We start from the raw sequence: 24,960 nt of genomic DNA, 5'->3' as shown, positions 1-24,960 counted from the left end.
CTAGGCCATGAGGGTTAAGTGACTTGTCCAGGGTCACCCAGCTGGGAAGTGTCTGAGGCCAGATTGGAACACGGGCCCTCCCTGGCTCCCAAGGAGCAGAGAAGGGGCACGAGGGAGCTCCCTGGGAACCAGGAGACGCCTGGAGCTGGAGGTGCCGCCATATGCTATGGCAACCAGAAGGGGGAATCAAATCCACAGGATGGCCTCCCTGAGGTGAGGCGCACATCCGCCGCTCTTCAGCACAGTGAGAAGGATCAGAGGAGCGGATGCTGGGCGTCATCCAGGCCGGGGGCTTGTGGGTTGAGAGGAACGAGGAGGGAGGGAGGAGGGTCCCATTCCCAGCCGAGAGGAAGGGCAGGCTCAGGGAGCGCCAGGGGGACGGAGGGCTGAATCAAGGGGTTCTGGGCCGGGGAAGGGGGGCATCCCTGTGCCTTGGAGTCCTGAGAGCTGAGGGCACACTGCCATGGACCGCAGGTCCGGTTAGTGGAAGGTGGGAGCAGGGGCAGGGGACCACCACGTGGGAGTCAGGGCCTGAGCTCCGAAGCCAGGCCACTGCGGGCAGCACGGTGAGAAGCCCCTCTGGGCCTGGAGGAGGCTGGAGCAGGGCAGGGCAGGGGGCTTCCCTTTCTGCAGCCTCAGCCGAGCAGGGCTGAGCTGAGAAGCACCGACGGGTGCAGGGCACCATGCCGGGGGCTGGGCTCTAAGGCCAAGGTGGACAAGATGCCGCCCGCCCTTGGAGAGCCTCCGCCCTACAGCCTGAGACCCTACTGGCTTTCTGCTTCGTTCTGGCCCGTGAGCCCATTGGTTAGAACACCCGCTGGGCCCCCTCTGGATCCCATCCACCCTTCAGAGCCTGGCTGAAGCCCTCCTGGCCCTGGCTGAGTGGGACCGCCTGGTGACCTTGCTCAAGTCCCTCTTACTCTCCGGGCCTCAGTTTCTCTCTCTGTAAAACAAGGGGGTTTGGTCCAGCTGATCTGTCCCAGTTCTTGAACAGGGCTCAGTGGCTGGGATGCGCTCACCCGGGATAACTCAGTGGCCATTTATTAAGCTCCTGCTGGGTGCACTGGGGGTCAGGGAAGACCCCAGGTTTAGGGAAGGCAGAGTCCTGGGATAGGACAGACACAGATTGCCTGGAGGCTTGAGAGTGACATCCCTCCAGGACTGGCTGCTCCTCCTCTCCTAGCCCCCCATGCAGACTCTGGAGGGGTTGGGATGTGCCCGGGTCCCCCTTGCCTCTGTGACCTATTGGTTCCAAGGCAGAAGAGCAGTAAGGTTAGGCAGTGAGGGTGAAGTGACTCGCCCAGGGTCACCCAGCTAGAAGTGTCTGAGGCCAGATGGGAACCAGGACCTCCCCTCTGGGCACAGAGCCCCCGGCTGCCCCATTCCAGTGCCCTTTCTGGACTCTGGCACTCTCCTCCCTGAGGGTGACTCTCTAAATGGAGCACCCGATAAGGATCCGGAGGCCGGCGTCTGCCACGTGGCGGTCCTCTGCAGCCCTGAGTGGCTACCTGCCTCCGCAGAGGGGGTTTCCTCCCCTGGAAGGTCCCTGGGCCAGGCCCATCCTAGCCTGTAGAATCTGTTTACGTTTGTATTCTTCTGCGCTTGGCTGAAACGATGAATCCTTAAAACAACGAGCTTCTACAGTAACAATCCCAGGAGACAATGTAGCTGGGGACGCCGTGCTGCACAGCACCGTGAGGGTGGCAGCGCCTGGGCGGGGAGGGCAGCCGCCATCCTTCCTGTCCTTCCAGTTCACCGAATCACCGAATCTCCCAGGTGGAAGGGAAGCCTGGGCCAGCTAGTCTAACCTGTACCTGGGCAGGAATTCCCGGTTCTTGGTATGTCCCGATTAAGCCTTCAAGGGTGGTTCCCCCAGCAGAACCAGGGGGAGAAGCCTTGAGTTCAAATCCAGACTCGGGTGCTCCCTAGCTGGGTGACCCTGGACAAGTCACTGAACCTGAGGACAAAGCTGGGACCAAGCTCTCCCAGGGACAACATCTACAGTTAAATCCATGTCTGCATCCTCAGTTTCTCTTCCTGCTACTCTCTCCATCGTGGGGAAGGGCCAAGGGAGCCACAGAAACCCGAGGCGTCTGCTATGTGTCTATGTTGTGGACTGTCTGGCCACCAAGGGGGAATGTTCGTATCCAGGGTGAGGCATGGCAATCAGGGGTGCCCGCTCCAGACACCCTTCCCTGCCCCCACGGACAGGCCAGCCCCCTGACTGTCCTGCAGGGCTGGGGGGCAAGGAGCAGGCTAGCCCTCTCGAGCCCCCATCCGTGTGCTTCCCTTCCTTCATGGGGGTTCAGTGGATGGCGATTACCCAGGCGGATGGTGTGCCCGGCTCTCCCACAGGCCAGCTGAGAGACGCCCCCCGGGCCTGGCAGCGGCTCCCCCTGGGCCAGCCTGCCCAGGCTCCCCATGCCACCGTCCCTGGGCACGTCTGCCCCGCAGCCCGGCTGGGCCTGCTCCCCCACATTCCTTGTCGGGGTTTCCGTGGACCCAGAATCGGGGATCCCAGCCCAGCTCGCTGCCCTTCCTCCTGCGCCTAGTGTCAAGGCTGGCCCGCCCGCCCGGGTGGCCTGTCCGCTTGGTTCCACGGAGCTGGCACCCACCACCCCGCCCTGACACTGATCACAAGGACAGAAATGCTGCGGGTGGCAACGTTGTCCCTGAGCCTCCTCTTCCCTCTCAGGTTCCAGGGTGGGGGAAGAGACTCGCCCAGGGTCACCCAGGCTCGACTTCTGGCCAGGCTGGAGCAGGGCCCTCTTGTGGCAAAGCCCCCTCCTGCCCTCAGGAGGCTCCTGGGCTTCGGGGAGTAGCCCTTCCTCAGGGCAGGCCCCACCTCCCCATGGAGGGGCCCTTGGCCTCAGTTTCCCCTGGGGGCAGAGCAGAGAAGCTCTGAAGCCTCAGAGCGGAGAGGGGCCTAGAGCAGGGGCTCCCCGGGTTGCCATCCGTTTTTGGAGATGGGGAAACTGAGGCCCGTCTCTCCCTCTCCCCAGAAGCCACGGTCGCGCTGCCGCTGCCCCTGGCCTTGGCCAGGGTGACAGCCCCTCACGGCCCGGCGAATCGGGGCGGGTCTCGCCCGCGCGTGGAGGCGGGGTGTGGGGGGCCTCGCGTGGGCGGTGCCGTGGTGGGGTGGGGGGAGGGGGAGCGGGAAGGCGGGGCCGGAGCCCGGCCCGCTGATTGGCCGGGGCGGCGGCGGCCGAGCTGGCTCTCTCTGCTGCCGCCCAGCCCGGAGCTCCCCCGTCTGTCTGGCCCCGCCAGCGCCTCCGCCGTCACCGTAGCTGCTCCCCGCAGCCGCTCCCGGCCCGGCCCGGGCCCCCTCCCCTCCGCGCCGCGCCGCGCCGCCGCCGCCGCCATGAGCACCAGCCTCCGCTACAAGAGCAAGCTGGTGAACCCAGGTGAGCCCGGGCCGCGCCGCGCCGCGCCGCGCCGCTCTGCCCCAGCCCTCCCCGTCCCCGCCCGCCCGCCCTCCGGCGCTCACCGTGTCTGTCTCTCTGTCTCTCTCCATCTCCGCCCCTCGCTGCCGCCTCGGACCCTGACCCGGCCCGCCCGCAGTGGAGGAGAAGCAGGTAGGTGGGCCCTGCGGGGGCGGGCGGGCGGGGGGCTGCTGGGGAGATGCTGCGGCCCGCCCTGCCCCCGCTGGCTCCGGCCCAGCCCCGGGTGGGGATGCTCGGGATGCTCGGGGGTGATGCCGGCCTCCCTGGCTGCCCTCTGCCGGACGGAGGCGCTCAGGGCGCCGCCGCGGCCCGGGGGAGCGGGGGAGCGGGGCGGGGGGGGCTCGGCTCTCCAGCCCGGCCTCAGGTAGAGGCTGGGCTCCTTTGGGGAAAGGCCTGGGGTGCTGCCCTAGCTGCGGCTCCCTCCCATCCTGGACGGGGGGGGGGGGGGATCACGGGCCAGCAGAGCCCTCCTGGGACCAGCGACGCCCGCTCCCCAGGTGTGTGGCCCTGGGCAGGTCACGTCACCCCCTTGGGGGCCGACCCCTCCTCCCCCCGGAAAGAGCGGTCCCTCCCGGGCCGCCGGAGAGGCTGGGGAGAAAGGGGCTTTGTCTGTCAGACAAACATGGGAGCTGGGCTGCCTGGGAAGTGTCTGCGTGGGCACGGCCTGTTCTTGACAGATGGGGAAACTGAGGCATGTGACAGCTAAGGGACTCCGCCTTGGGAGGCGGGAGCAGGAAGCTGGGCGGGGGGAGGCTCGCCTCTGTGAGGCCGCGAGGCAGGACTGGGCCGCCTCGAGGGAGAACTGCCCACTTGAAAGAGCCTGGCATCAGGGACCCTGCAGACAGACCCCGCCCGCCCCGCCCCGCCCCGCCCCGCCCCCAGCGGCCTTTGTGCCTGGCGCCGGGAAGCCCCTCGGTGCCGACCGGCAGGACCCAGGGGTCCGGGCTCCCGCCGAGGAGGGGCGTGTCTGGGGGAGCCCGGGGAAGGACGGAGCGAGGGCGCGCCCCTCCCCTGGCCGCTGGGATCGTGGGAGCCACAGGCAGAAAGCCTGAACTTGGAGGGCTGGGCAGGGAGGAGCGGCCGTGGCAGCATCCCCAACCTGCCCGCGGCAGTGGCAGCAGCAGGAGCGCCGCTGCTGCTGCCGCTGCCGCTGCCGAGAACAAAGCCTTCGCCTGGAGTCCCAGGGGAGACGGAGCGGGACCATTGTCTGGGGGAGGGAGGGCGGAGGGCGCTCCCCTAATGGCTTCGCCTGTGCCCTTCGGGGCTCTTCTCTTCCCTGACCTACCCCCTCCTCCAGGCAGGCGCCAGGCGTCACCACTTGGGCCAGCTGCTTCCCTCCCTCCCTCCCCCTCCCCCTCCTCCCCAGCGGCAGCCGCAGCCCCCGAGCTCTTCCTGCCTGCAGACACCCTGGTTCTTCCAGGCAGATGGTCACAGCTGGAAGGAGCCTTCTGGGGTCACCAGGGCCTCACCTGGCCTCCTCACGACACAGCCTCCCTGGGCTGAGACCGTAGGAGCCCAGCCAGAGGGTAGGGCTGGGGTCAGGAAGGCCTGAGTTCAAATCCCACCAGGGACAGGCTAGCTGTAGAGCCCTGGGTGAGTCACTGCTGTCTGCCTCGGTTTCCTCAGCTGTAAAATGGGGGAAATAGTAGCAGGGAGGTTCAAATGAGATGATAGTTGTAAAGCACTGAGCAGTGTGCCTAGCGGGTAGTAGGTGCCTAATAAATGCTGCTGCTCTAAGAGATCGTTGGGGAAGCTCGTTGGAATCTCTTTTCTGAGGCTCAGCTGTCTCACCTGTGAAAGAGAGGTGTGGACATGACAGGGTCCCAGCTCTGGGTCCCAGGATCCTAGTTCAGAGAGCTCTCAGGCATCCTCCCTTTGAACCTCAAGCTAAGAGAGAAGGGAGTGCCCAGGGTCACACAGATGGAGTAGAGATTTGAACCCAGGGCCCCTTGACTCCAAAATCCAGTAATATCCTGGGCCATGCTTTACTAGAGCTGGGGGGATCCAGGGGAAGCAGACAGACCAGGAACCTGGGAGTCCAGGCTGGTCTGAGAGGAAAAGCAGCCTGCAGATTGGAAGACCTGGGTTCAGATCTCACCTTTGACTACTGAGTCAGTTATGCCCAACCAGTGACTTTCCCCTGTGTGTGCCTCAGTTCCTTATCTGTAAGTGAAGGAGTTGGGCCCAATGGCCTGGAGGTTCCCAGAAACCACTGCTCTGGGGGGTTGGGGAGAAAGCAGCCAGCTGCCCCCCAGGCAGTGTGGTTCAATGGAAAGGGAGGGCTGTCTTCCTCTCTGTAACCTCTGCCAAGGGAAGGGGTCAGGCAACCAAGAAGCCATGGAGCACCTACTATGTGCTCAGCACCACACTGAGCCCTGGGGTGGGCTAGACCACCTCTGCAGGCACTCTTCCACCAGAGGAGCCACTGAGGTGAAAGCCTGCCCATTGAGGGCCTGTGTCGGCTGTGCTTGGCCTCAGTGCAGGAGAGGGGGAGGGGCTTCTTCCCTCCTTCCTGCCTCCCTCCCTTCTTCCCTTCCTCCCTCCCTTCTTCCTCCCTCCTTTCCTTTCCTCCCTCCCTTCTTCCTCCCTCTTTTCCTTTCCTCCCTCCCTTCTTCCTCCCTCCTTCCTTCTCTTTCTCCTTTCCTTCCCTCCTTCCTGCCTCCCTCCTTTTCTTTCTTCTCTCCCTCCTTCCTTCCTTCCCTCTTTCCTTCCTCCTTCCCTTCTCTTCTCCCTCCCTTCATTCTCTCCTTCCTTCCTTCCATCCCTCCCTCCTTCCTTCCTCCTTCCCTCCCTCCTTTCCTTTGCTCTTCCCTCCCTTCCTTCCTCCCTCCTTTTCTTCCTTCCTTCCTTCCCTCCCTTTCTTCATTCTCTCCTTCCTTCCCTCCTTCCTCCCTCCCTTCATTTGTTCCTTTCTCCTTTACCTTCCATCTTGGAATTGAGACTTTATGTTGGTTCCAAGGCAGAAGAGCAGTAAGGGCCAGGCAATGAGGGTTAAGTGACTCGCCCAGGGTCATCCAGCTAGGAAGTGTCTGAGACCAGATTTGAACTCAGGATCTCCAGTCTCTGGGCCTGGCTTGGTCCACGAAGCCACCAAGCTACCCTGGCGGTTAACTTCTTTTCCATGGCTTCGTTCAGCCTCCATCTAAAGACTGACTGTGATGGGGAGCTCACTCCCTCCTGAGGCAATCCTGAGCATTTTCTCACTCTGCATTTCCTCTCATTTGGGGGCAACCCCGAATCCGGGTCCTTGGATCCCACACCCAGCATTCTTGCCACTGTTCTTGCCCTGGGTAGGAGGCTCTGTAGGGGAGCAGGCAGGAGGAGTTCTCTGGCATGCCCAGCTTTGTGCCTTCCCCATTGGCTTCTCGATGCTTGGGGGAGGCAGAGCCCTCCGCTGATGAAGTCCCCACCTGAGAGGTTGGCTCGCCTGTCTGGGATGAGAAGTAGGACTTGAACTCAGGCCTTTCTCTCTGACTTCCTGTCCGCTCCATGCTGCTGCCTCTCTCTGGACAGTGCTCCCGACAGCAAGGCCAGTCCACGTTTCTGAAGTGCCACTGTGGGATTGGCCAGGATCCCAGATCTGGCCAAGGGCTCCGGGGAGCTCACCCCCTGGTCCTGAGGGGCGCCTCTCCCTCAGAGGAGTAACGGGCGTGAGAAGCAGCAAGCATGCCGTGCCTTACAGTCTGCAACGATGAAATGTGACCCTGAGAGCTGGGTGCCAGCTAGTAGCTTCACCCCCTTTTTACAGCTCGGGGCACCCTGGGAGGATTGGAACCCAGGACCAGCGCTGGTCAGTGGGCACCAGGCTGCCAAGATTTTCCTGACCTTTAACCAAACTTGACCCATGCTCGTTATTGCTGCTCTGGGGACTGGTCAGCACCCTCTTCCTCCTGCCAGGCCTCCTGGCACCCCCTGAGCACCGGCACCATGCCCGCCCCAACTTCTTCCCACCAATCCCTGCAGGCCCCTTGGGGGAAGCGGGAGGCCTGTCCTAAGTTGGGTCATCACTAGGAGCCTCAGAGAGGTGCCAGGCTAAGGTTTTCTGAGGTTCGTTCCTGAGTGGGCAGGAAATCAGGGCTGACCTAGAGGAGGTGGCATTTGAGTAGAAGGTAGGCTGGCACAAGTGGCCACGGGGAGGACCGCTGGGGCCTAAAACTGCCCAGAGGCCGAGGGGCTGGCCAGCTCCGGAGGAGGCTCTTGTGGGCACAGAGGGATCGAGTGTGCCGGGAGGCAAAGACGCAAGGCCAGGCAGGAGGGGGAGTGTGGTGACAGATTCTGAAGAGCCTCGAATGCCAGGCGGAGTCAGACCTTGTCTCCAGAGTGGAGGTCTTAGGAGATTTTAGGTGGCCCTGGACCGGGATGGAAAAAGGAAAATGACACCTTGATTTCTGCTTGCTGGCTTTCCAAGGCATCCTCTTGATCTGGTTTTATGCCTTGGACCATGCTCCTCTGAGAAGAAAAATGGTTAAGGAGCCCTGAGCTGGGGCAATAGGGAGCCTTCGAGGGATCTAGGGGAGTGCAGGAGTGCTAGAAGCAGATGGGGGCATTGTGTGTGGGTACCACTCAGCACGTGTGCAGAGTGGGCACTCGGGGATGCAGAGAGGGACAAGGACCCCGTCTGGCACTCAGGGACACAGGAGGGACACAGAACCCCGTCCTCCCGTCCCCCAGGATGCTCCTCTCCTCGGCATGGGACAGCCTGGCCTCCGTGGCTGAGCGGCAGAAATTCTCTGCCAGCTGCCTGTGGTTTCTGGCACCAGCCCAGCCCCGTCCGTTCACACAAGGAGGCCAGTTCTTGCCTGTGGCCCGGGGTTTGGGGCAGGAGCCCGGGGCAGCCCTTCCCCTTCCTCAGCCCGGCCACGAGGAGGCCACGAGGAGGCCACGAGGAGGCGGCGTGGGCCACTCTGGCCTCTGGAGCGCTTTCCTCGATGACGGGGCTGGAGGCGCCGATGGCGGTTCGGCTCCAAAGCTCTGGCCCCGGCGGAGTCAGGACAAAATGGCGCCCTGGGCTCGATTGGCCGGGACAGGCTGGCAGGGCGTGGCTGTGCTCTGGGGGAGAGCAGACCCGGAGAGGGGGGGCCGTCGCTGACCGCTGGGCGCCCGAGCTCTGATGGGAAGCTCCGGAGGGAGCCCTTCCCAGAGGGCAGCAGCACGCTTCGCCCCCGGAGCTGGGCGAGCCTGCCCGGTCTGGCCCAGGAGAGCCCCCGGACATCGCCCTGCCCGACCCACTTGAGACGCTGGCAGTCATGTGGGCTGTCGAGGAAACTGAGGAAGCGGGGACGTCCCCGAGGCCTCCGTCTGGAGTCCTCAGAGCAGGGCTGGCCGGGCCGGCGAGGCACGCTGGGAGCCTCCTGGAGCTCCATCGCCCTCATCTCCCGGGTGGGGAAACGGCCGCCCTGTTGGGCCCTGGCCCGGCTGTCCTCCCCCTGCCCCCCCCCAAGCCAGCCCAGCCAGGCTCCCCCCGCAGAAAGCCACTGGCGGGGGGGCTGCCCGGCCACGTTGGACAGGCCGACTGCCCTCCAGGGGCCAGGCTGAGCCCTCTTCCTGCTGGCAGCCCCCAGGCCTTCCCCAGGCTTCCCTCCTCCATTCGGTCGCTCCCCAGACCCAGACCCAGCCTCCCAGCGGGGCCCTGGGCAGCAGGAAGACGCTTCACTCCGGACCCCAGACTTCTCTTCCTGCAGCTTCAGCCCCAGTTAGTTCGCTTGGGAGTGATGTCACACTGGGGGCATGGGATGGAGCTTGTGGTCCACTTAGACCCAAGGATCCTTTGCAAACACACCCTCCTGTATCCGTACCTCCCTTTATCTGTCTTAAGTTTTGCCAGAGGTTCCTGCCCTCAAGGAGCTTCCTGGGGAGCTGGTGGGGCAGGCAGCCAAGGGAAGGCTCCTAACGCCCGGAGGCGCCCAGAGGCTGCCCGGCCCCTTCATTTACGAATGAGGAAACTGAGGACTGGAGATCCACTTAGGCAGGAAATACAGGAGGGGGACTCTGACTCCACAGTCAATGGTCTTTTCTGAGAGCGACAGAGAGACAAACAGACAGACAGAGAGACAGACAGACAGACAGACACAGAGGCAGGTCACTCCTAGCAGAAGGTGGGCAGCCCCCCAAGGGCAGGCCCCAGCTGCCTCCCCAATGTGTCCTGCCTTTTAGTTGGGTTCTCTGGGCTGGTTGTAGCTTTCCACTGCTCGTTGGCACCTCAGGGTGGCTCAGTTGGTTGGGCCACTAAGAAGCTGGCACCTTGCCCAGGGTCACCCAGCCAGTGTGAAGGAAGGCAGGACTTGAACTCAGATCTTACTCTAAGATGGCTGATTCCTGCCCGCCCCTCTGCCTTGTACCCAGCAGGCACTTAATAAATGCTCATTGAGTTAAATCCCGTCCTGTACCGCTAAGGAGGTTGGGCTTGGGCTCTGTGGGAAGTTCCAGGGTTCTAGGCTGCTGTGGGCCGTTCTGAGTGCTGGAGCAGCAGCTCGTGTGCGGATGCCATGTTTGGTTTCTCTCCTTCCCGAGTCTTGGACTCAATAGCCCCATCGGGGCTGAAGTGACTCGCCCAGGGTCACGTGGCTGGGAAGTGTCTGAGAGCGGATTTGAACCCAGGACCTCCTGCCTCAGTGCACTGGATGCCACACCTTAGAAAGGAGGGCCAGACGAGGCCGGAAGGGCCCCGGGCGGGGTCTCCTAGGGCCCTGGGTCTGCCCTCCCTCCCCGGGTTCCCCGGAAGGGCAGGCTAGCAGGGAGCTGCTGCGGGTTTGTGGTCCATGTGCGGGGCTGCCCGAGGCCAGAGGCGGCGTCGCGTCTCCGAGCCGTCCCGGCTCCCTGGGAGTCTTGGGCGGGAGGTATTGGCTCCGAGCCCCCAGCTTGGCTCCTTCTAGCCCCTTCTCCGTCCCCCTCCCCCGCTCCTTGCTGGCCCGGAGTGGTAGCCCCTCCCCCCAGGTTCTGGGTGGTTGTTTCCACTCTCGCCCGCGCCCTCCCCCCCACCTGGCCGGGAGCCTCAGTTTCCCCTACGGGGGCTGCCAGGGGACCCTGGCAGGCGCCTTGTGTCCCGCCCCCGCCAGGAGGCCACCTGGGCCCAGGAACAGAGCGCGGCTGTTTGGAGGCGCCGGGCCGGGCCAGGGCGCTCAATGGCCCTTTCTTCTGGGCGGCCCGCGGGCTGCGAGTAAACAGGGGCGCTGGGCGGGGGCCAGGGCGGCCGCGGCTTCTGAGACGTCGCCCAGTCTGTGACTGTTTCCAGAGGAAGTTTCTGTCGGGCCGGAGCGGGGCGGCGACTGGGGGGGGGGGGGAGGGGGGCGGGAGCCTGCGATCCCCGTGCCCCGCCCCCTCTGCTCTCCAAGGTCTGGGCCGGGGGGAGGGGGGAGAACAGAGACCGCCCGTAGAACGCGGCGTGGCCGGGCAGCCAGGACCAGACAGGGCGGAATCTCTTCTGCCTGACTCCGAAATGGAGGTGGGGGAGCCTGGAACGTCAGCCTAGAACCCGCAGGGGCCGGCCAGCCTCTTCAGGGAGCATGGCTTAGTGTCAGAGGCAGGCTTCCTTCGGAGCTTCCTCCCCCCCTCCTCCCAGGCTGCTCTGGCTCCTCAAAGCCGGGGCTCAGGGAATGGGCAGCCCCATGAGGCGACGACCCAGAGGGCTAGGAGGTACAGGTCCACAAGACCTCAGTTCGAATCCTGGCCCTGTGGCCTGCCTCAGTTTCCCCCTCTGTAAGAGGCCTCTCCTGCCAGCTCCCGGAGAAGGAGGCCCTGCTCCCTACAGGCTCAAGTTCCAGCTGTCTCCAGAGGGAGGCTGAGCCCATTTGCAGTCTTGTGATGCCCCCTGGTGGCGAAGAGCAGTATTGCAGCGTTGTGGCCCCAGTGCCCTTTCTGAGCCCTGGGAGGATCATGGGATGCCCAGCCGGCCCGAGGAATTATCGTGACTTCTGAAACCCAGGGCGCCCGACTCCCAGCCTAAGCCCTTTCCTTAAGAGGCCTCGGAAGGCCTAGCTCCCGTGACCATCCCCGGCCAGAACCAACTTCAGTAAGCTTGGGTTCTCTTCTCATCTGATCCCTGGGGAAACTGAGGCCCCCACAAAGGAACGTGGGACCTCATCAGGCTCCGAGAGCTGCCATGGTCAGTGGCAGGCCTGGCACTTGAACCCAAGACTTGTTGGTTCCCAAAGAAATGCTCAGGATGGACTTGGAGTCCAGAGACCCGGGTTCTGCTCCTGCCGCCTTTCCTCTGGAGGGGGCGATGTGGGCAATTCAATAACCATCATCCTAGCTGATATTGAAGACCACAGCCCAGGAGGCAGACTGTTCCCCTAGCATTCTCCCCCCATTACAGATGAGGAAACTGAGGCAGAGGGAAGGACCCTGTCCAGGGCTACACAGCAGGTTAGTGTCTGAGGCTGGATCAGAATTCAGGCACTTTCCCCAGTATCACTCTCTCACAGTGCTTCACCTTCCCACCTTGGCCAACTCCCCATGCCTTAGTTTCCTCTTCTGAAAAAAGAAGAGGTTGAATTAGACGGACTGTGAATTCCCTTCAGCTTAAAATTGTCCAAAGCTCCCCCTCCTCCAGCTTTCAGCCTGACTCGGTTTCTCCCTCCTTGGGGCTCTAATCGGGCAAGAGGTAGGGAATGGTGCCTTTTAACCACTATCCCCCCCCCCTAGCTCCCGTGAGTTCTCAGTCCCTGTCCCTTCCCCAGCAAAGGTGCTGGGTGCCTGGGGCAGAACTGGCTCCCTCTCCCCACCAGGATATCCTCCCCCCGTCCCATGGGAGGTGGTGTTCAGGAGGGGGGCCCACCTGGGAACGGTTGGCATCTTCAGGGCATTGAGATCCAGAGCTGACAAAGTCGATGGAATGGGCTTCCACTCCCAGTCCCAACATTTCCTAGCTGTGTGACCTTGGCAGAGTCACTTAACCTCCTTGAACCTCAGTTTTCTCATCTGGTGAATGGGGATATCCCTATGTACTCCCCACCTCCTGGGGCCAGGGGGCTTGGATTAGAGCCCTTATTATTATGAGCATTGGTGACCCCTTGGGTCTGGGGATGCCCGAGAGGACAAAGGGCTGGCCTTCCCCAGCACCAGTGGGCTGCCTCCCATGCTGTCCTTCCGCCCTGCACCCCCTGCATCCCCAGGGTCAGCCCGGCCTGTCTTCCCTCAGGCATTGAATGCCGGGCAGACAGGACCTCAGAACACATTGCTCTGGTGTGCCAGAGTTTGCAGAGTGCTCGGTAGTGGCAGGGGCAGGAGTAGAAGCGGGGGGGGGGGGGGGGGGCGGAGCTTTCCGCTCCACCAGGAGGGCGCTGAGTCCATCCCCTCACCCCAAACCCTCAGGACCCCCCTGCCCCCAGCACCTGTGGACCTGGCTTCAGCCTCTGGCTCCGGCGCATCCCTCTCTGATGTCCGTGTCTCCCCTGTGCCTGCCCAGGCAGAAGGAGGCCTGGGATGTTTTCAGCCCTCATCCCTTCCTCCCGGGTTGCTGGGGTAACGTGGTCTCCTAGCAACCTCTGCTGCTGGTGGGAGGTGGTGGGGGAGAGCAGCTGGGCCAGGATCATTAATAGAGAACGTGGGCTGGCTGGGAAGAAGAGCTGAGGAGCCCAGGGACCCCAAGGGGGGAGGCAGCAGGGGGGAGCCCGGACTGGGTCACTAGAGGGCCTGCCGCCCAGAGACACGACACGAGGCCGGGGGACCTGGTGCTTCCTGAGGCTCCCTCAGGGCAGGGGCTCAGCCTGCCTCCCCGGGAGGGACCTTGGACTTTAGGGCCTGGAATGTCAGAGCTGGGGGGTAGGGCCTTAGAAGGGGGTACCCCTGCCCAGGAAGAGCTCCCTTCCCTTCTGCCCTAGAATCAATGCTGTGTACCGATTCCAAGGCAGGAGAGCGCTAAGGGCTAGGCAGTGGAGTGACTTGCCCAGGGTCACCCAGCTAGGAAGGGTCTGAGGCCACATTAGAACCCAGACCTGCCATCTCTAAGCTTGCTCCCTTGTTATCAATTCTAAAACAGAAGAGCACACAGGCTAGGCAGTGGGGATAAAGTGACCTATCCAGGGTCATATAGCCAGAGACTAAAGAGAGCGAGAACCTCCATCACCGAAGAGGTGTGGGATGATCCCGGATACTGACTGGAGCTTAGAGAGGAGCTGAGGACGAGGAATTCGGATGGAGGCTCAGCTTGGAGCTGGGCCTGGAAGGAGAGGTAGGATGTGGAAAAGCATGTGGTCCACATGCACTTAGGGAGCACCTGCTGTATGCCTGCACTAAGGGCTGAGGAAGTCAAGTGCCAATAGCTAAGCACCAGCAGTCACCAGCAGGATTGCAGATGGGCTACAGGGAGAAGGCCCCGAGGGCCGCTGGGGAAAGCTTCCTGGGAAAGGGGGGACTTTGAACAAGGCAGGAAGCCGGGGGCACAGAGGAGAAGGGAGAGGATTTTAGGCCTGGGAGCCAGCCACAGAGAGCCTCGAGCAAGGAGGGAAGTGTGTGAGTGTGTGTGTGAGACAGAGAGATAGACAGAGACACAGAGAGATGGAGAGACAGAGAGACGGAGAGATATACAGAGACAGAGAGGCACACAGAGACACAGAGAGACGGAGAGACAGAGAGAAAGATGGAGAGATATACAGAGACAGAGAGGCACACAGAGAGATGGAGAGACAGAGAGAGAGATGGAGAGATACACAGAGACAGAGAGGCACACAGAGACACAGAGAGACGGAGAGACAGAGAGAAAGATGGAGAGATATACAGAGACAGAGAGGCACACAGAGACACAGAGAGATGGAGAGACAGAGAGAGAGATGGAGAGATACACAGAGACAGAGAGGCACACAGAGACACAGAGATGGAGAGACAGAGAGAGAGACGGAGAGATATACAGAGACAGAGAGGCACACAGAGACACAGAGATGGAGAGACAGAGAGAGAGATGGAGAGATATACAGAGACAGAGAGGCACACAGAGACACAGAGATGGAGAGATAGACAGAGACAGAGAGAGATGGAGAGACAGAGAGAGATGGAGAGATATACAGAGACAGAGAGGCACACAGAGACACAGAGAGGCACACAGAGACACAGAGATGGAGAGATAGACAGAGACACAGAGAGATGGAGAGACAGAGAGAGATGGAGAGATATACAGAGACAGAGAGGCACACAGAGACACAGAGATGGAGAGATAGGCAGAGACACAGAGAGATGGAGAGACAGAGAGAGATGGAGAGATATACAGAGACAGAGAGGCACACAGAGACACAGAGAGGCACACAGAGACACAGAGATGGAGAGATAGACAGAGACACAGAGAGATGGAGAGACAGAGAGAGATGGAGAGATATACAGAGACAGAGAGGCACACAGAGACACAGAGATGGAGAGATAGGCAGAGACACAGAGAGATGGAGAGACAGAGAGAGATGGAAAGATATACAGAGACAGAGAGGCACACAGAGACACAGAGATGGAGAGATAGGCAGAGACAGACAGACACAGAGAGAGACAGAGACAGACAGGCAGAGAGAGATGGAGGGAGGGAAGGAGAGAGAAGAAGGGGGGGGGCAGCTTCTCTGTTCTAAGTCCTCTAGCTCCACCAGTCCACGTTCTAAGAAATCTCCCGGCTCGGGCTTTGTCTGTCTGACTGTCTGTCCTGAGCCCCCTCCCAGCCCTGCCACCCCGTGCTCTCGGTGCAGGTGCTCTCTCTGCCCCTGGGGACAACAGGAAGCCAGGGGAGTTTCCTGACCAGAGGGGTGACCTGCTCACACGCCCCCTTAGGAGATCCCTTTGGAGGCTGAGTGGCGGTCGGTGGAACCAGAGGGGAGACGAGGCGGGTGGCCAGTGTCCGAGCACCAGGAGGGGCGGCCGAGGCAGAGGAGGGAAGAGGAATGACCCAGAAATGCTGCCAGGATCCCGTCCCCCACAGGCCTTGACCACAGCTTGGCCGTGGGGGCCGAGAGATAGCGAGAGATAAGTGTGATAGCGAGGCGCCCGGGCACCTCCTACGTGGTGGGCCGGAGGAGGCTGGTGGCCTTGGCCGTGATGGGGAAGCGCAGACAAGGGAGGTTTGGGGAGAGATAACAGGTTCCGTTTTGGCCACACTGAGTGTAAGACATCCGCTTGTCCCCCGCCTGGCCATGTCCAATCGGCAGCTGGAAACGTGGGGCCGGAGGTTGAGAGAGGTTAGGGCTGGATGTGAGGGCCGTCCTTGGCACAGAGGGTTATGGAATCTCTGGGCGCAGGGGATCGCCAAGCCCACCCTAGTAGGGGAGAGGGCCCAGGCCAGAGCCTTGAGGGATAGCCGAGGGCAGTGAGCATGGCCTGGAGGAGATAGCACAGGGGATGGAGCAGGAGCGGTCAGAGAGGTAGGAGGAGAACCGGGAGCAGCAGGCTGTCCGGAGAGTGACCAGGTGTCTGAGGCTGAGGTGGAGGAGAGCCAGGCCGCTGGGCAATCACTGGGGACTTTGGGGTGGCCGGGCCGTAGGGACACGACGATTGGGCCATCCCGGGGCCCTGTGGTGGCCAAGAGCTCCGCTGGGGGAACCTGACCAGGCCAAGAGCTCGGGGTGTCCGGCTCCCCGAGCAGCCTTTCCCCTTTGGGTCCATGAGGGCTGGGTAAGTCGGGCGGCTCCCAGGGGATGCTGCAGGCTTTGGGGACTTCGTTTCAGAGAAGGCCACCGAGGCCTCCCCATTTTACAGACGAGGAAACTGAGGCCCCAGGTTGAGGCCGGGCTCCTGGGTCCGCAGTCATGGCGGGGCGAGTCATGTGCTGCGCCCGTTCCCAGGGCTCTCCGTGTCCCACATCCAGGAGCTCAGGCGTGGGGGTGGGAGAGATAGGCAGCCTGCAAGGAGGCTCCCAGCTGTCAAGTGGGAGGGAGCACATGGGCGGAAGCCGGGAGCCGGGCAGCCAGGGAGCGAGCGGCTCTGAGCGTGCGTCTGGGAGGGAGCTGGCCGCCATGGACACCCTGGTGCTGCAGGACCACCTGGTGGAACAGCTGCTGTCCCCTCGGACCCAGGCCCAGAGGAGGCTGCCCAAGCTGAAGGTACGAGAGGCCGCTGGGAGAGCCCCCCAAAGCAGTCTCCCAATGGCCAGGCTCGGGCTCCAGAGACAGGGGAGATGGAGAGCTGCAGTGGAGGGCACGGGTCCCCCTCGGGGGACAGAGGGGTAAACTGAGGCCTGGGGGGACTGACTCAGTCTGCCAGTGTGCCTGTGGGTGCATCCTTGGAGCTGGAGGGCAGCACAGAGGCCTGGGGGGGTGGGTGGGATGGGGACCCAGACCGAGTGCCAGGGATGCGCCTCCTGGATCCTCCCAGCCCAAGTCCATAATGGCATGGAGAAGCCCCTTGGCGCCCTGGGGAGGGGCAGACAGTCAGGGGCTCGGGTTCTAAGCCTGCCTCTGGAACATGCTGTGTGACCCTGGGCAAAACATGGAAGCTCTCTGGGCCTCCGGGCCCTTCTCTGCTCCGGCGGGGGCAGCTCGCTCCGTGTCTGGCACGGAGGAAGGACGGGGGAATCGGTGGCAGCCCGAGAGGTTCGCATGGTGATGCTCGGGAGCCCCAGAACATTTGTGATCAGAGCTGGTGCCTTAGCTGTGTGAGGGCTGAGTAAGGGGCCAGAGCGCGGCTGCCTCCGGGCAAGAGGCGCCGGAGGCCCCCCCGAGAACTCTGGGAATGGCAGTGACCTCCCCCGCCTGCAGGGAGGGAGTACCGGCTGCACTGTACAGGGGGGAAACTGAGGCTCGCAGGAGGGGGGCCCTGGTCGTCCCTGTAGCCTGCGGGTGCGCGCGTCCGAGTGGAAGAGTAGGCAGACAGAGGGAGGGATGCCTCGGAGCCGTGGCCCTGGCCCCGCCCCCTGCACGCGCGGCCCCGCCCAGAGCCCAGCCTCCGAGAAGGGGCCTCAGGCGGTCTGCCCTGTGGGGGCCTGCCTGGGGGCTCCGGCCCGGCCCCTCCCGTGCACACCGCGCAGGCGCACGCGCCCCGACCTCCTTTCTATATATATCTCTCGCCGGCCCGCCAGCCCGCGGCCCCCTCACGGAGTCAGGCGGAGCCGGGCTGGGCCGCACAGACCGGCTCCTGCCCACCAGCGCCGGCTGTCAGCTGCTCTCCTGTGCCCAGGAATAGCCTGGCCGGGGGCGGGGCTCCCGCTGTGGGCCAATAGGGCGCAGATAGCAGCATCTCCACTCCCTGGGCTCCCGGAGGGGAAGGACTTGTCCAGGGTAACGCGGCGGCGAGACTCCTGCCTGAAGGCTCAAGAGCTCAGCTCAGGTCCGCAGTCAGAGCTTAAGGACACACGGACACATGCCTCAGCTGTGTGACCCTGGCCAAGTCACCTACCAGCTGCCTGCCACTCCGGGATCCCTGCCCAGAGGGCGCTTGTATGGTGGTCCCGCTAACTGCATCCCATCCCGAGCCTGCTGCCGGCCCGTGACCTCCCCTCCCCCTCTGTGCCCTCCAGGACCACGACAAGCAGTATGTGGGCTTTGCCACGCTCCCCAACCAGGTCCACCGCAAGTCGGTCAAGAAGGGCTTCGACTTCACGCTCATGGTTGCCGGTGAGCACTGCCCAGCACGCTGCTCACATGCCCTGGGGGCCCAGAGAGGGGAGGGGGTGAAGGGGCTCTGTCCATCCCTTTAGAGCTGGGCCGTCCCTCCAGGCCGCCCCTGGTGACGGGCCTCTGGGTCTGCTCTCTTGGGTCAGGAGAGTCGGGCCTGGGGAAGTCGACGCTGGTGAACAGCCTGTTCCTGACAGACCTCTACAAGGACCGCAAGCTCCTCAATGCCGAGGGTGAGTGGCCGCTCCCGGACGGGTGGCCCTGGCCAGGGCCTGCCTGCGTAGATGCAGAATCCCTGATGTCAGCTCCGGCAAGGGCGGCCCATTTTACAGATGGGCAAACGGAGGGACAGGACAGAGCAGGGGCTTGTCCGAGGTCAGTGAGTCGGCGGCATTCAGCCCAGAGCCTTGTCCTTCCCCGATCCCTGACTTGGGGCGCTTTGGAGGTAGATGCTCAGGGGGTGAGGATGGAGCCCCTGCTGCCTCCTCGAGCTCCCGGGACAGCAAATAGGCCCCACCCCGAGTCCCTCACAGGGTGAACCTCCTGGCCTCCACCTAGAGGCCGAACGGACCCCCTGACTGACCACGAGCCCTTCCTGCAAGGTCCCAGGCAAACCGGCGGGGCCGGGAGGGCAGCCGTGGTAGGTCCGGCTAAATCCTCTCTCTGTGCCCGCGTCGGCTCAGCCCTCAGAGCGGGCAGGAGGATACCAGAGCAGGACCGGCCCAGGGTGAAACAGCAGCCAGAGGAGGGAGGGAGGGAGGCCTTCGAGCTGAGCGGGGGAGCCCCGGGGTGGGGGAGCCTCGGAGGTCCTGTCCAGCCCTGAGAGTGGCCTTTGGGCACTGTAGGCAGGCGGCCAGCTACGGCATCTTGTAAGCGGGACGGCCCGGCCTCCAGGCTCCTCACCCAGGCCCGGGCACTCGGTGACGCCGGGCACTTGGCTTTCTCAGAGAGAATCAACCAGACGGTGGAGATCCTGAAGCACACGGTGGACATCGAGGAGAAAGGAGTGAAGCTAAAACTCACCATTGTGGACACTCCGGGCTTCGGGGATGCTGTGAACAACACCCAGTGGTGAGTGCTGGGACCCTCGGGTGGGTGTGGGGTCAGGAAGACCCGAGTTCAGATCCCACCTCATACGCTTTCTGGCTGAGTGACCTCTTCCTGCCTCAGTTTCCTGATCTGTCCAATGGTGATAATGATGGCACCTGCCTTCTGGGCCACCCCAAGGGGAATCTGCTCTGCCATTTACTGACTGGGTGGCCTCTTTCCTGCTCTCAGCCTCAGTTTCCCTCCCTGGATCTGTGATCCAAGGGCAGGGAGGCACCTGGCCCCAGGGGGGTTGTGGATAGCCCCATGGTCAGGCCACGTCTTGTCCCCCAGCTGGAAGCCCATCACAGACTATGTGGACCAGCAGTTTGAGCAATACTTCCGCGACGAGAGTGGCCTCAACCGCAAGAACATCCAGGACAACCGGGTTCACTGCTGCCTTTACTTCATCTCCCCCTTTGGGCATGGGTGGGTGAGCGTGGAGGCCGCTGGGGGCTGGGGCTAGGGCCCACTGAGGCCCCAGGCTTGTTTCCTTCTTTCCAACGTGGAATGGAAGAGAGGGAGGCGGGAAGGATAGAAAACAGAGAAAGGAAAACAGAGAGAGGGATGGAGAGAGAGAGGGGGGAGGGAGGGAGGGAGAGAGAGAGGGAGAGGAAGGGAGGGAGAGAGAGAGAGAGAGAGAGAGAGGGGGGAGGGAGAGAGACAGAGAAAGAGGGAGAGAGAGAGAGGGAGGGAGAGAGACAGAGAGAGAGAGAGAGAGAGAGAGGGAGAGGAAGGGAGGGAGAGAGGGAGAGGGAGAGGAAGGGAGGGAGAGAGGGAGAGGAAGGGAGGGAGGGAGGGAGGGAGGGAGGGAGGGAGGGAGAGAGAGAGGGGGGGGGAGGGAGAGGGAGAGGGAGAGAGACAGAGAAAGAGGGAGAGAGAGAGAGGGAGAGGAAGGGAGGGAGAGAGAGAGGGAGAGGAAGGGAGGGAGAGAGAGAGGGAGAGGGGGGAGAGGGAGAGGGAGAGGGAGAGAGACAGAGAAAGGGAGAGAGAGAGAGGGAGAGGGAGGGAAGGAGAGGGAGAGAGAGAGAGAGAGAGAGAGAGAGAGAGAGAGAGAGAGAGAGAGAGAGAGAGAGAGAGAGAGAGAGAGAGAGAGAGATGGAGAGAGAGAGAGAGAGACAGAGACAGAGACAGAGAGACAGAGAGACAGAGAGAGGGAGAGGGAGGGAAGGAGAGGGAGAGAGAGAGAGAGAGAGAGAGAGAGAGAGAGAGAGAGAGAGAGAGAGAGAGAGAGAGAGAGAGAGACGGAGAGAGAGAGAGAGACAGAGACAGAGACAGAGAGACAGAGAGACAGAGAGAGGGAGAGAGAGGGAGGGTGGGGGGGTGGGGGAGGGAAAGACAGAGGGGGGGGAGAAAGAGAGAGAGAAATGGCCTGGGTTCAGATCCTGCTTCTCCCACTTGCTGGCTGTGTGACCTTAGGGAGATCCCCTTCCCTCCCTGGACCTCAGTTCCTTCCTCTATAAAAGGAGGTGACTAAAGGATGATTCCAGATTCCCTGCCTCTAGTGGCAGATTGCAGTATACTTCTGTCGGCTGTCTGTCTGTCTGTTACTCTTTCATTTCTTTCCCTCCCTTTCTCTCCCCTCCTCTCCCTCTCGCTCTCTCCTTCCTTGCCTCAGTCTCTCTCTGTAACTTCCACTCCATGAATGAACACTCGCAGTGAGCCGTGGGGCAGCTCGAGAAGCCTAGGAAGGATTGTGACAGGCTGCAAAGGGTCCCCCAGAAGGGACGATGAGGCTGGTGCCCGGGGAGAGCTGGGACGGCCTTTAGGACTTGGGGTGCCGAGGCAGAAGGGAGCTGTCCTTGTCGTAGAGGGCGGCAGGGTAGAGGAGTGATGGGGGTGGCCGAGAGATGGCCTTGGGCTCCCCATCAGGAACGCTTGCCTGCGTTCCGAGCTTCTCCGAAGGGCGAAGGGCTCAGGCTCTCCTCGGAGGCCCAGCCTGTCCTGACGTGGGTCGGCCTCGAGGCCGCCGGGGCCTGCCCGCTCCAGCGCCTCGGTTCCCGCCCCAGGTTGCGGCCGGTGGATGTGGAGTTCATGAGGGCCCTTCATGAAAAAGTGAACATCGTCCCCCTGATCGCCAAAGCCGACTGCCTGGTCCCCGGAGAGATCCGCAAGCTGAAGGAGCGGGTGAGGCGTCTGCGGCCCGAGGGTGGCGGGGCGGCCGGCTGGGCGGGGGCTCTGAGCCGCCTGCCTGTCTGGCCTAGATCCGGGAGGAGATCGACAAGTTTGGGATCAAGGTGTACCAGTTCCCGGAATGCGACTCGGACGAGGACGAGGACTTCAAGCAGCAGGACCGAGAGCTGAAGGTACCAGGGCTCTGCCCGCCGCCGAGGGGCTGCCCGGGGCTCTGCCCGCCGCCCAGGGGCTGCCCGGGGCTCTGCCCGCCGCCGAGGGGCTGCCCGGGGCTCGGCCCGCCGCCCAGGGGCTGCCCGGGGCTCGGCCCGCCGCCCAGGGGCTGCCCGGGGCTCGGCCCGCCGCCCAGGGGCTGCCCGGGGCTCTGCCCGCCGCCGAGGGGCTGCCCGGGGCTCGGCCCGCCGCCGAGGGGCTGCCCGGGGCTCGGCCCGCCGCCCAGGGGCTGCCCGGGGCTCGGCCCGCCGCCCAGGGGCTGCCCGGGGCTCTGCCCGCCGCCGAGGGGCTGCCCGGGGCTCTGCCCGCCGCCCAGGGGCTGCCCGGGGCTCTGCCCGCCGCCGAGGGGCTGCCCGGGGCTCTGCCCGCCGGGCCTTCCTCCGAGGGCTGCGGAGATGGGCTCCATCCCCAGGGCTGCCCTCGGGGGGCTTCACCAGAGGGCAGGGTAGTGCCAGCCAGCCTGAGGCTGGAGAGGGCTCCCGTGGAGCTGGGCCTTGACAGAAGGGACCCGAGGGCTGGGACAGCATGGGAGGGGTCCATAGCCGGGCACAGTCCTGGGAGGCTGGGAATGAATGCTGGAATGGGGGCCGGGCACCCGACCTCCTCTCTGTGCCTCAGTTTCCTCAACTGTTAATTCAGGGGCTGGACTAGCTGACCCTGCTTACTGTTTGACCCGAGTCCTCGCTGAGGAGGGGGCTGGAGGGGGGCCGGGGATGGCCGTGGAGACCTTTTCCGACCGTCCGGAGGTCGGGGGGAGGCGCGGGCACTTCTTTTGGCCTGTGCCACCCCTCACCCCCTCTTCCCCCCAGGAGAGCGCCCCCTTTGCCGTCATAGGCAGTAACACCGTGGTGGAGGCCAAGGGCCAGCGGGTCCGGGGGAGGCTCTATCCCTGGGGCATCGTCGAAGGTGAGTCTGGGGGCCCCCCATGGGCCTCGGTCACTCCGGCAGTCCGCTCCTCGCCTGCCCTGTTTCCCAAATCAATCCTGGCCCTTCCTCAGAGAGCCCCGCAGGAAGCCCAAGAGCACGTTCATACTAGAGTGTGGATGACTGATAATGGTTGGCTTCCTGTACAGCAATGGCGAGGGGGAAGGGTAGGGTGAAGGCGGGGGTGGGGAAGCACCCCAGGGAGGCCTCAGCCCAGGGGAGACGTTGGAGGTGCCCCCCCCATGACCTGCCAGAGGCTGCCCAGGGGACTCAAGAGCTCAGAAATGCTTTGGGGCCCAGAAAGCACCCCACGTCACCCCGGGAAGGGGGGGGAGCAGAGAAGGCCCCAGGCTCAGCCTGCCCCTCCCCCAGTGGAGAACCAGGCCCACTGCGACTTCGTGAAGCTGCGCAACATGCTCATCCGCACCCACATGCACGACCTGAAGGACGTCACGTGCGACGTGCACTACGAGAACTACCGGGCCCACTGCATCCAGCAGATGACCAGGTGGGGCGGCCCCGGCCCCCTGCCTCCCCGCCCCCTCTCTCTGGCCTCAGTTTCCTCTTTGTCTCACCCCCCACCACACCTGGTCCTTCGGGGGGGGGCTCGGCCCCCCGAGATCGCCCCGACGGGGGGGGGGACACTGGCCAAGCTGTGGAGGGGTCGCCCCATCCCTGGGGAGTCGGAGCTGAGAGGACCCAGGCGGCCCGGCTCCGCTCTGCTCCCCGTGACTCCGGGCCGCTCAGGCAGCATTTATTCAGCGCCTGCTGGGTGCCCACCCTGAGCAGGGCAGCGAGCGCCCCCCAGGCGGGCTCTGTCCTCTGGGGGGATGGGCCGCCTCGGGGAGTGGTGAGCTCCCCGTCCGTCAGAGGCTTCAAGGGAAGGCCACGTTGGGGAAGGGCCCCCCGGACCCCCGGGGAAGCGGCAGGGCCGAGGCGGGCCTGGGGGAGCCAGAGCCGGGGCCGCTCACCGGACTCTGCTCCTCCCCAGCAAACTGACCCAGGACAGCCGCATGGAGAGCCCCATCCCCATCCTGCCGGTGCCCACGCCGGACACGGAGACCGAGAAGCTCATCAAGATGAAGGACGAGGAGGTGAGGGCCCGGCGCCTCCGCCTCGCTCCAGCCTGCTCTCCTGGCGGGGGTCCCGGGGTGTCGGGGGGCCTGGCTGGTGTCCCCGGGGTGTCGGGGGCCTGGCTGGTGTCCCCAGGGTGTCATGGGGGGCTGGCCAGGTGGGGTTCCCCGGGGTGTTGGGGGGGCCTGGCTGGGTGTCCCCGGGGTGTCGGGGGGCCTGGCCAGGTGGGGGTCCCCGGGGTGTTGGGGGGGCCTGGCTGGTGTCCCCAGGGTGTCAGGGGGGCCTGGCCAGGTGGGGGTCCCCGGGGTGTCGGGGGGCCTGGCTGGTGTCCCCGGGGTGTCGGGGGGCCTGGCTGGTGTCCCCAGGGTGTCATGGGGGGCTGGCCAGGTGGGGGTCCCCGGGGTGTTGGGGGGGCCTGGCTGGGTGTCCCCGGGGTGTCGGGGGGCCTGGCTGGTGTCCCCAGGGTGTCAGGGGGGCCTGGCCAGGTGGGGGTCCCCGGGGTGTCGGGGGGCCTGGCTGGTGTCCCCGGGGTGTCGGGGGGCCTGGCTGGTGTCCCCAGGGTGTCAGGGGGGCCTGGCCAGGTGGGGGTCCCCGGGGTGTCGGGGGGCCTGGCTGGTGTCCCCGGGGTGTCGGGGGGCCTGGCTGGTGTCCCCGGGGTGTCATGGGGGGCTGGCCAGGTGGGGGTCCCCGGGGTGTTGGGGGGGCCTGGCCAGGTTGGGGGTCCCCAGGGTGTCAGGGGGGCCTGGCTGGTGTCCCCGGGGTGTCGGGGGGCCTGGCTGGTGTCCCCGGGGTGTCATGGGGGGCTGGCCAGGTGGGGGTCCCCGGGGTGTTGGGGGGGCCTGGCCAGGTTGGGGGTCCCCAGGGTGTTGGGGGGGCCTGGCTGGGTCGGGTATCCCCAGGGGTTATGGGGCCTGGCCAGGGGTTCCCTGCAGACCTCACTTACCCTCTTCCCTGCCCCCCCCAGCTGAGGCGGATGCAGGAGATGCTGGAGAAGATGAAGCAGCAGATGCAGGATCAGTGAGGCCGGCCTGGCCCGGGCCGCCTCCCCCCATGGTTGGGGCTCCCAGATGAGCCCCAAGGCCAGACCCTAATTTATTGTCGGCCAAGCCGGCCGAGCCCCCTCCCCCTCCCAAGGACCAAGACCCCCCCACTGGGCCCTTCTCCCCCTGCTGGGAAGGGGGGGCCGAGGTGCAGGCAGATAAGGGCTACGTGGCCCCCCAAGGGCCAGCCTTGCCTCTGGGGGGGAGCCCCTGGGGGTCTTCAGCCCCTCCTCCCCAATCCTGGGGTCAAGAAGGCAGGAGTTCAAATGCTGCCTCTGAGACCCACTCACAGGGTGACCCTGGAGGTCGCCTCGCCTTGTTCTGCCTCAGTTTCCCTCACTGTAAAATGGGGATCCCAGCGGCCCTCCTTCCTGGGGTTGTGGGGAGGATCCCATGAGCCAATTCTGAAGCTCTGCAGAGGGGGAAACGGAGGCAGAACAAGAGCTGCCGAGGGACTCGCTCAGAGTCCCGGAGGGGGTCACTAAGGATCGGAACTCGGCTCCTCCTCCGCACCCAGAGGCTCCCTCCCGT

The 24,960-nt window shown here is 64.1% G+C and overlaps 1 protein-coding gene across 2 annotated transcripts; it reads left to right on the top strand.

Annotated features, from left to right (window-relative positions):
- Nucleotides 1-3,198: 3,198 nt before the first annotated feature.
- Nucleotides 3,199-24,960, top strand: SEPTIN5 (septin 5). 2 transcript variants are annotated; one of them, XM_056821405.1, is made up of 12 exons: nucleotides 3,199-3,404; nucleotides 3,562-3,575; nucleotides 17,863-17,959; nucleotides 18,106-18,192; nucleotides 18,907-19,030; nucleotides 19,340-19,474; nucleotides 21,055-21,172; nucleotides 21,250-21,351; nucleotides 22,201-22,297; nucleotides 22,688-22,823; nucleotides 23,307-23,409; nucleotides 24,354-24,954. In XM_056821405.1, the coding sequence occupies exons 1-12, from the start codon at nucleotides 3,362-3,364 to the stop codon at nucleotides 24,408-24,410; spliced, it is 1,113 nt and encodes a 370-aa protein (XP_056677383.1). In that variant the 5' UTR covers nucleotides 3,199-3,361; the 3' UTR covers nucleotides 24,411-24,954. The 2 variants fall into 2 exon arrangements, with proteins under 2 accessions (XP_056677383.1, XP_056677382.1); XM_056821404.1 differs by lacking the exons at nucleotides 3,199-3,404; nucleotides 3,562-3,575 and adding an exon at nucleotides 15,612-16,450 and having other exon boundaries at nucleotides 24,354-24,960.

This window comes from Monodelphis domestica, chromosome 3 (assembly GCF_027887165.1).
Source record: "Monodelphis domestica isolate mMonDom1 chromosome 3, mMonDom1.pri, whole genome shotgun sequence".
Classification (NCBI taxonomy): domain Eukaryota; kingdom Metazoa; phylum Chordata; class Mammalia; order Didelphimorphia; family Didelphidae; genus Monodelphis; species Monodelphis domestica.
This window is presented reverse-complemented; position numbering and strand designations above follow the sequence as displayed.

Coding starts and splice junctions, on each gene's coding strand:
- SEPTIN5 (XM_056821404.1), top strand. CDS start 16,157: ATGGCGGGGCGAGTCATGTGCTGCGCCCGTTCCCAGGGCTCTCCGTGT. Junction 21,352..22,200: donor AGCAGGACCGAGAGCTGAAG/GTACCAGGGCTC, acceptor TCTTCCCCCCAG/GAGAGCGCCCCCTTTGCCGT. Junction 22,824..23,306: donor TGCATCCAGCAGATGACCAG/GTGGGGCGGCCC, acceptor GCTCCTCCCCAG/CAAACTGACCCAGGACAGCC.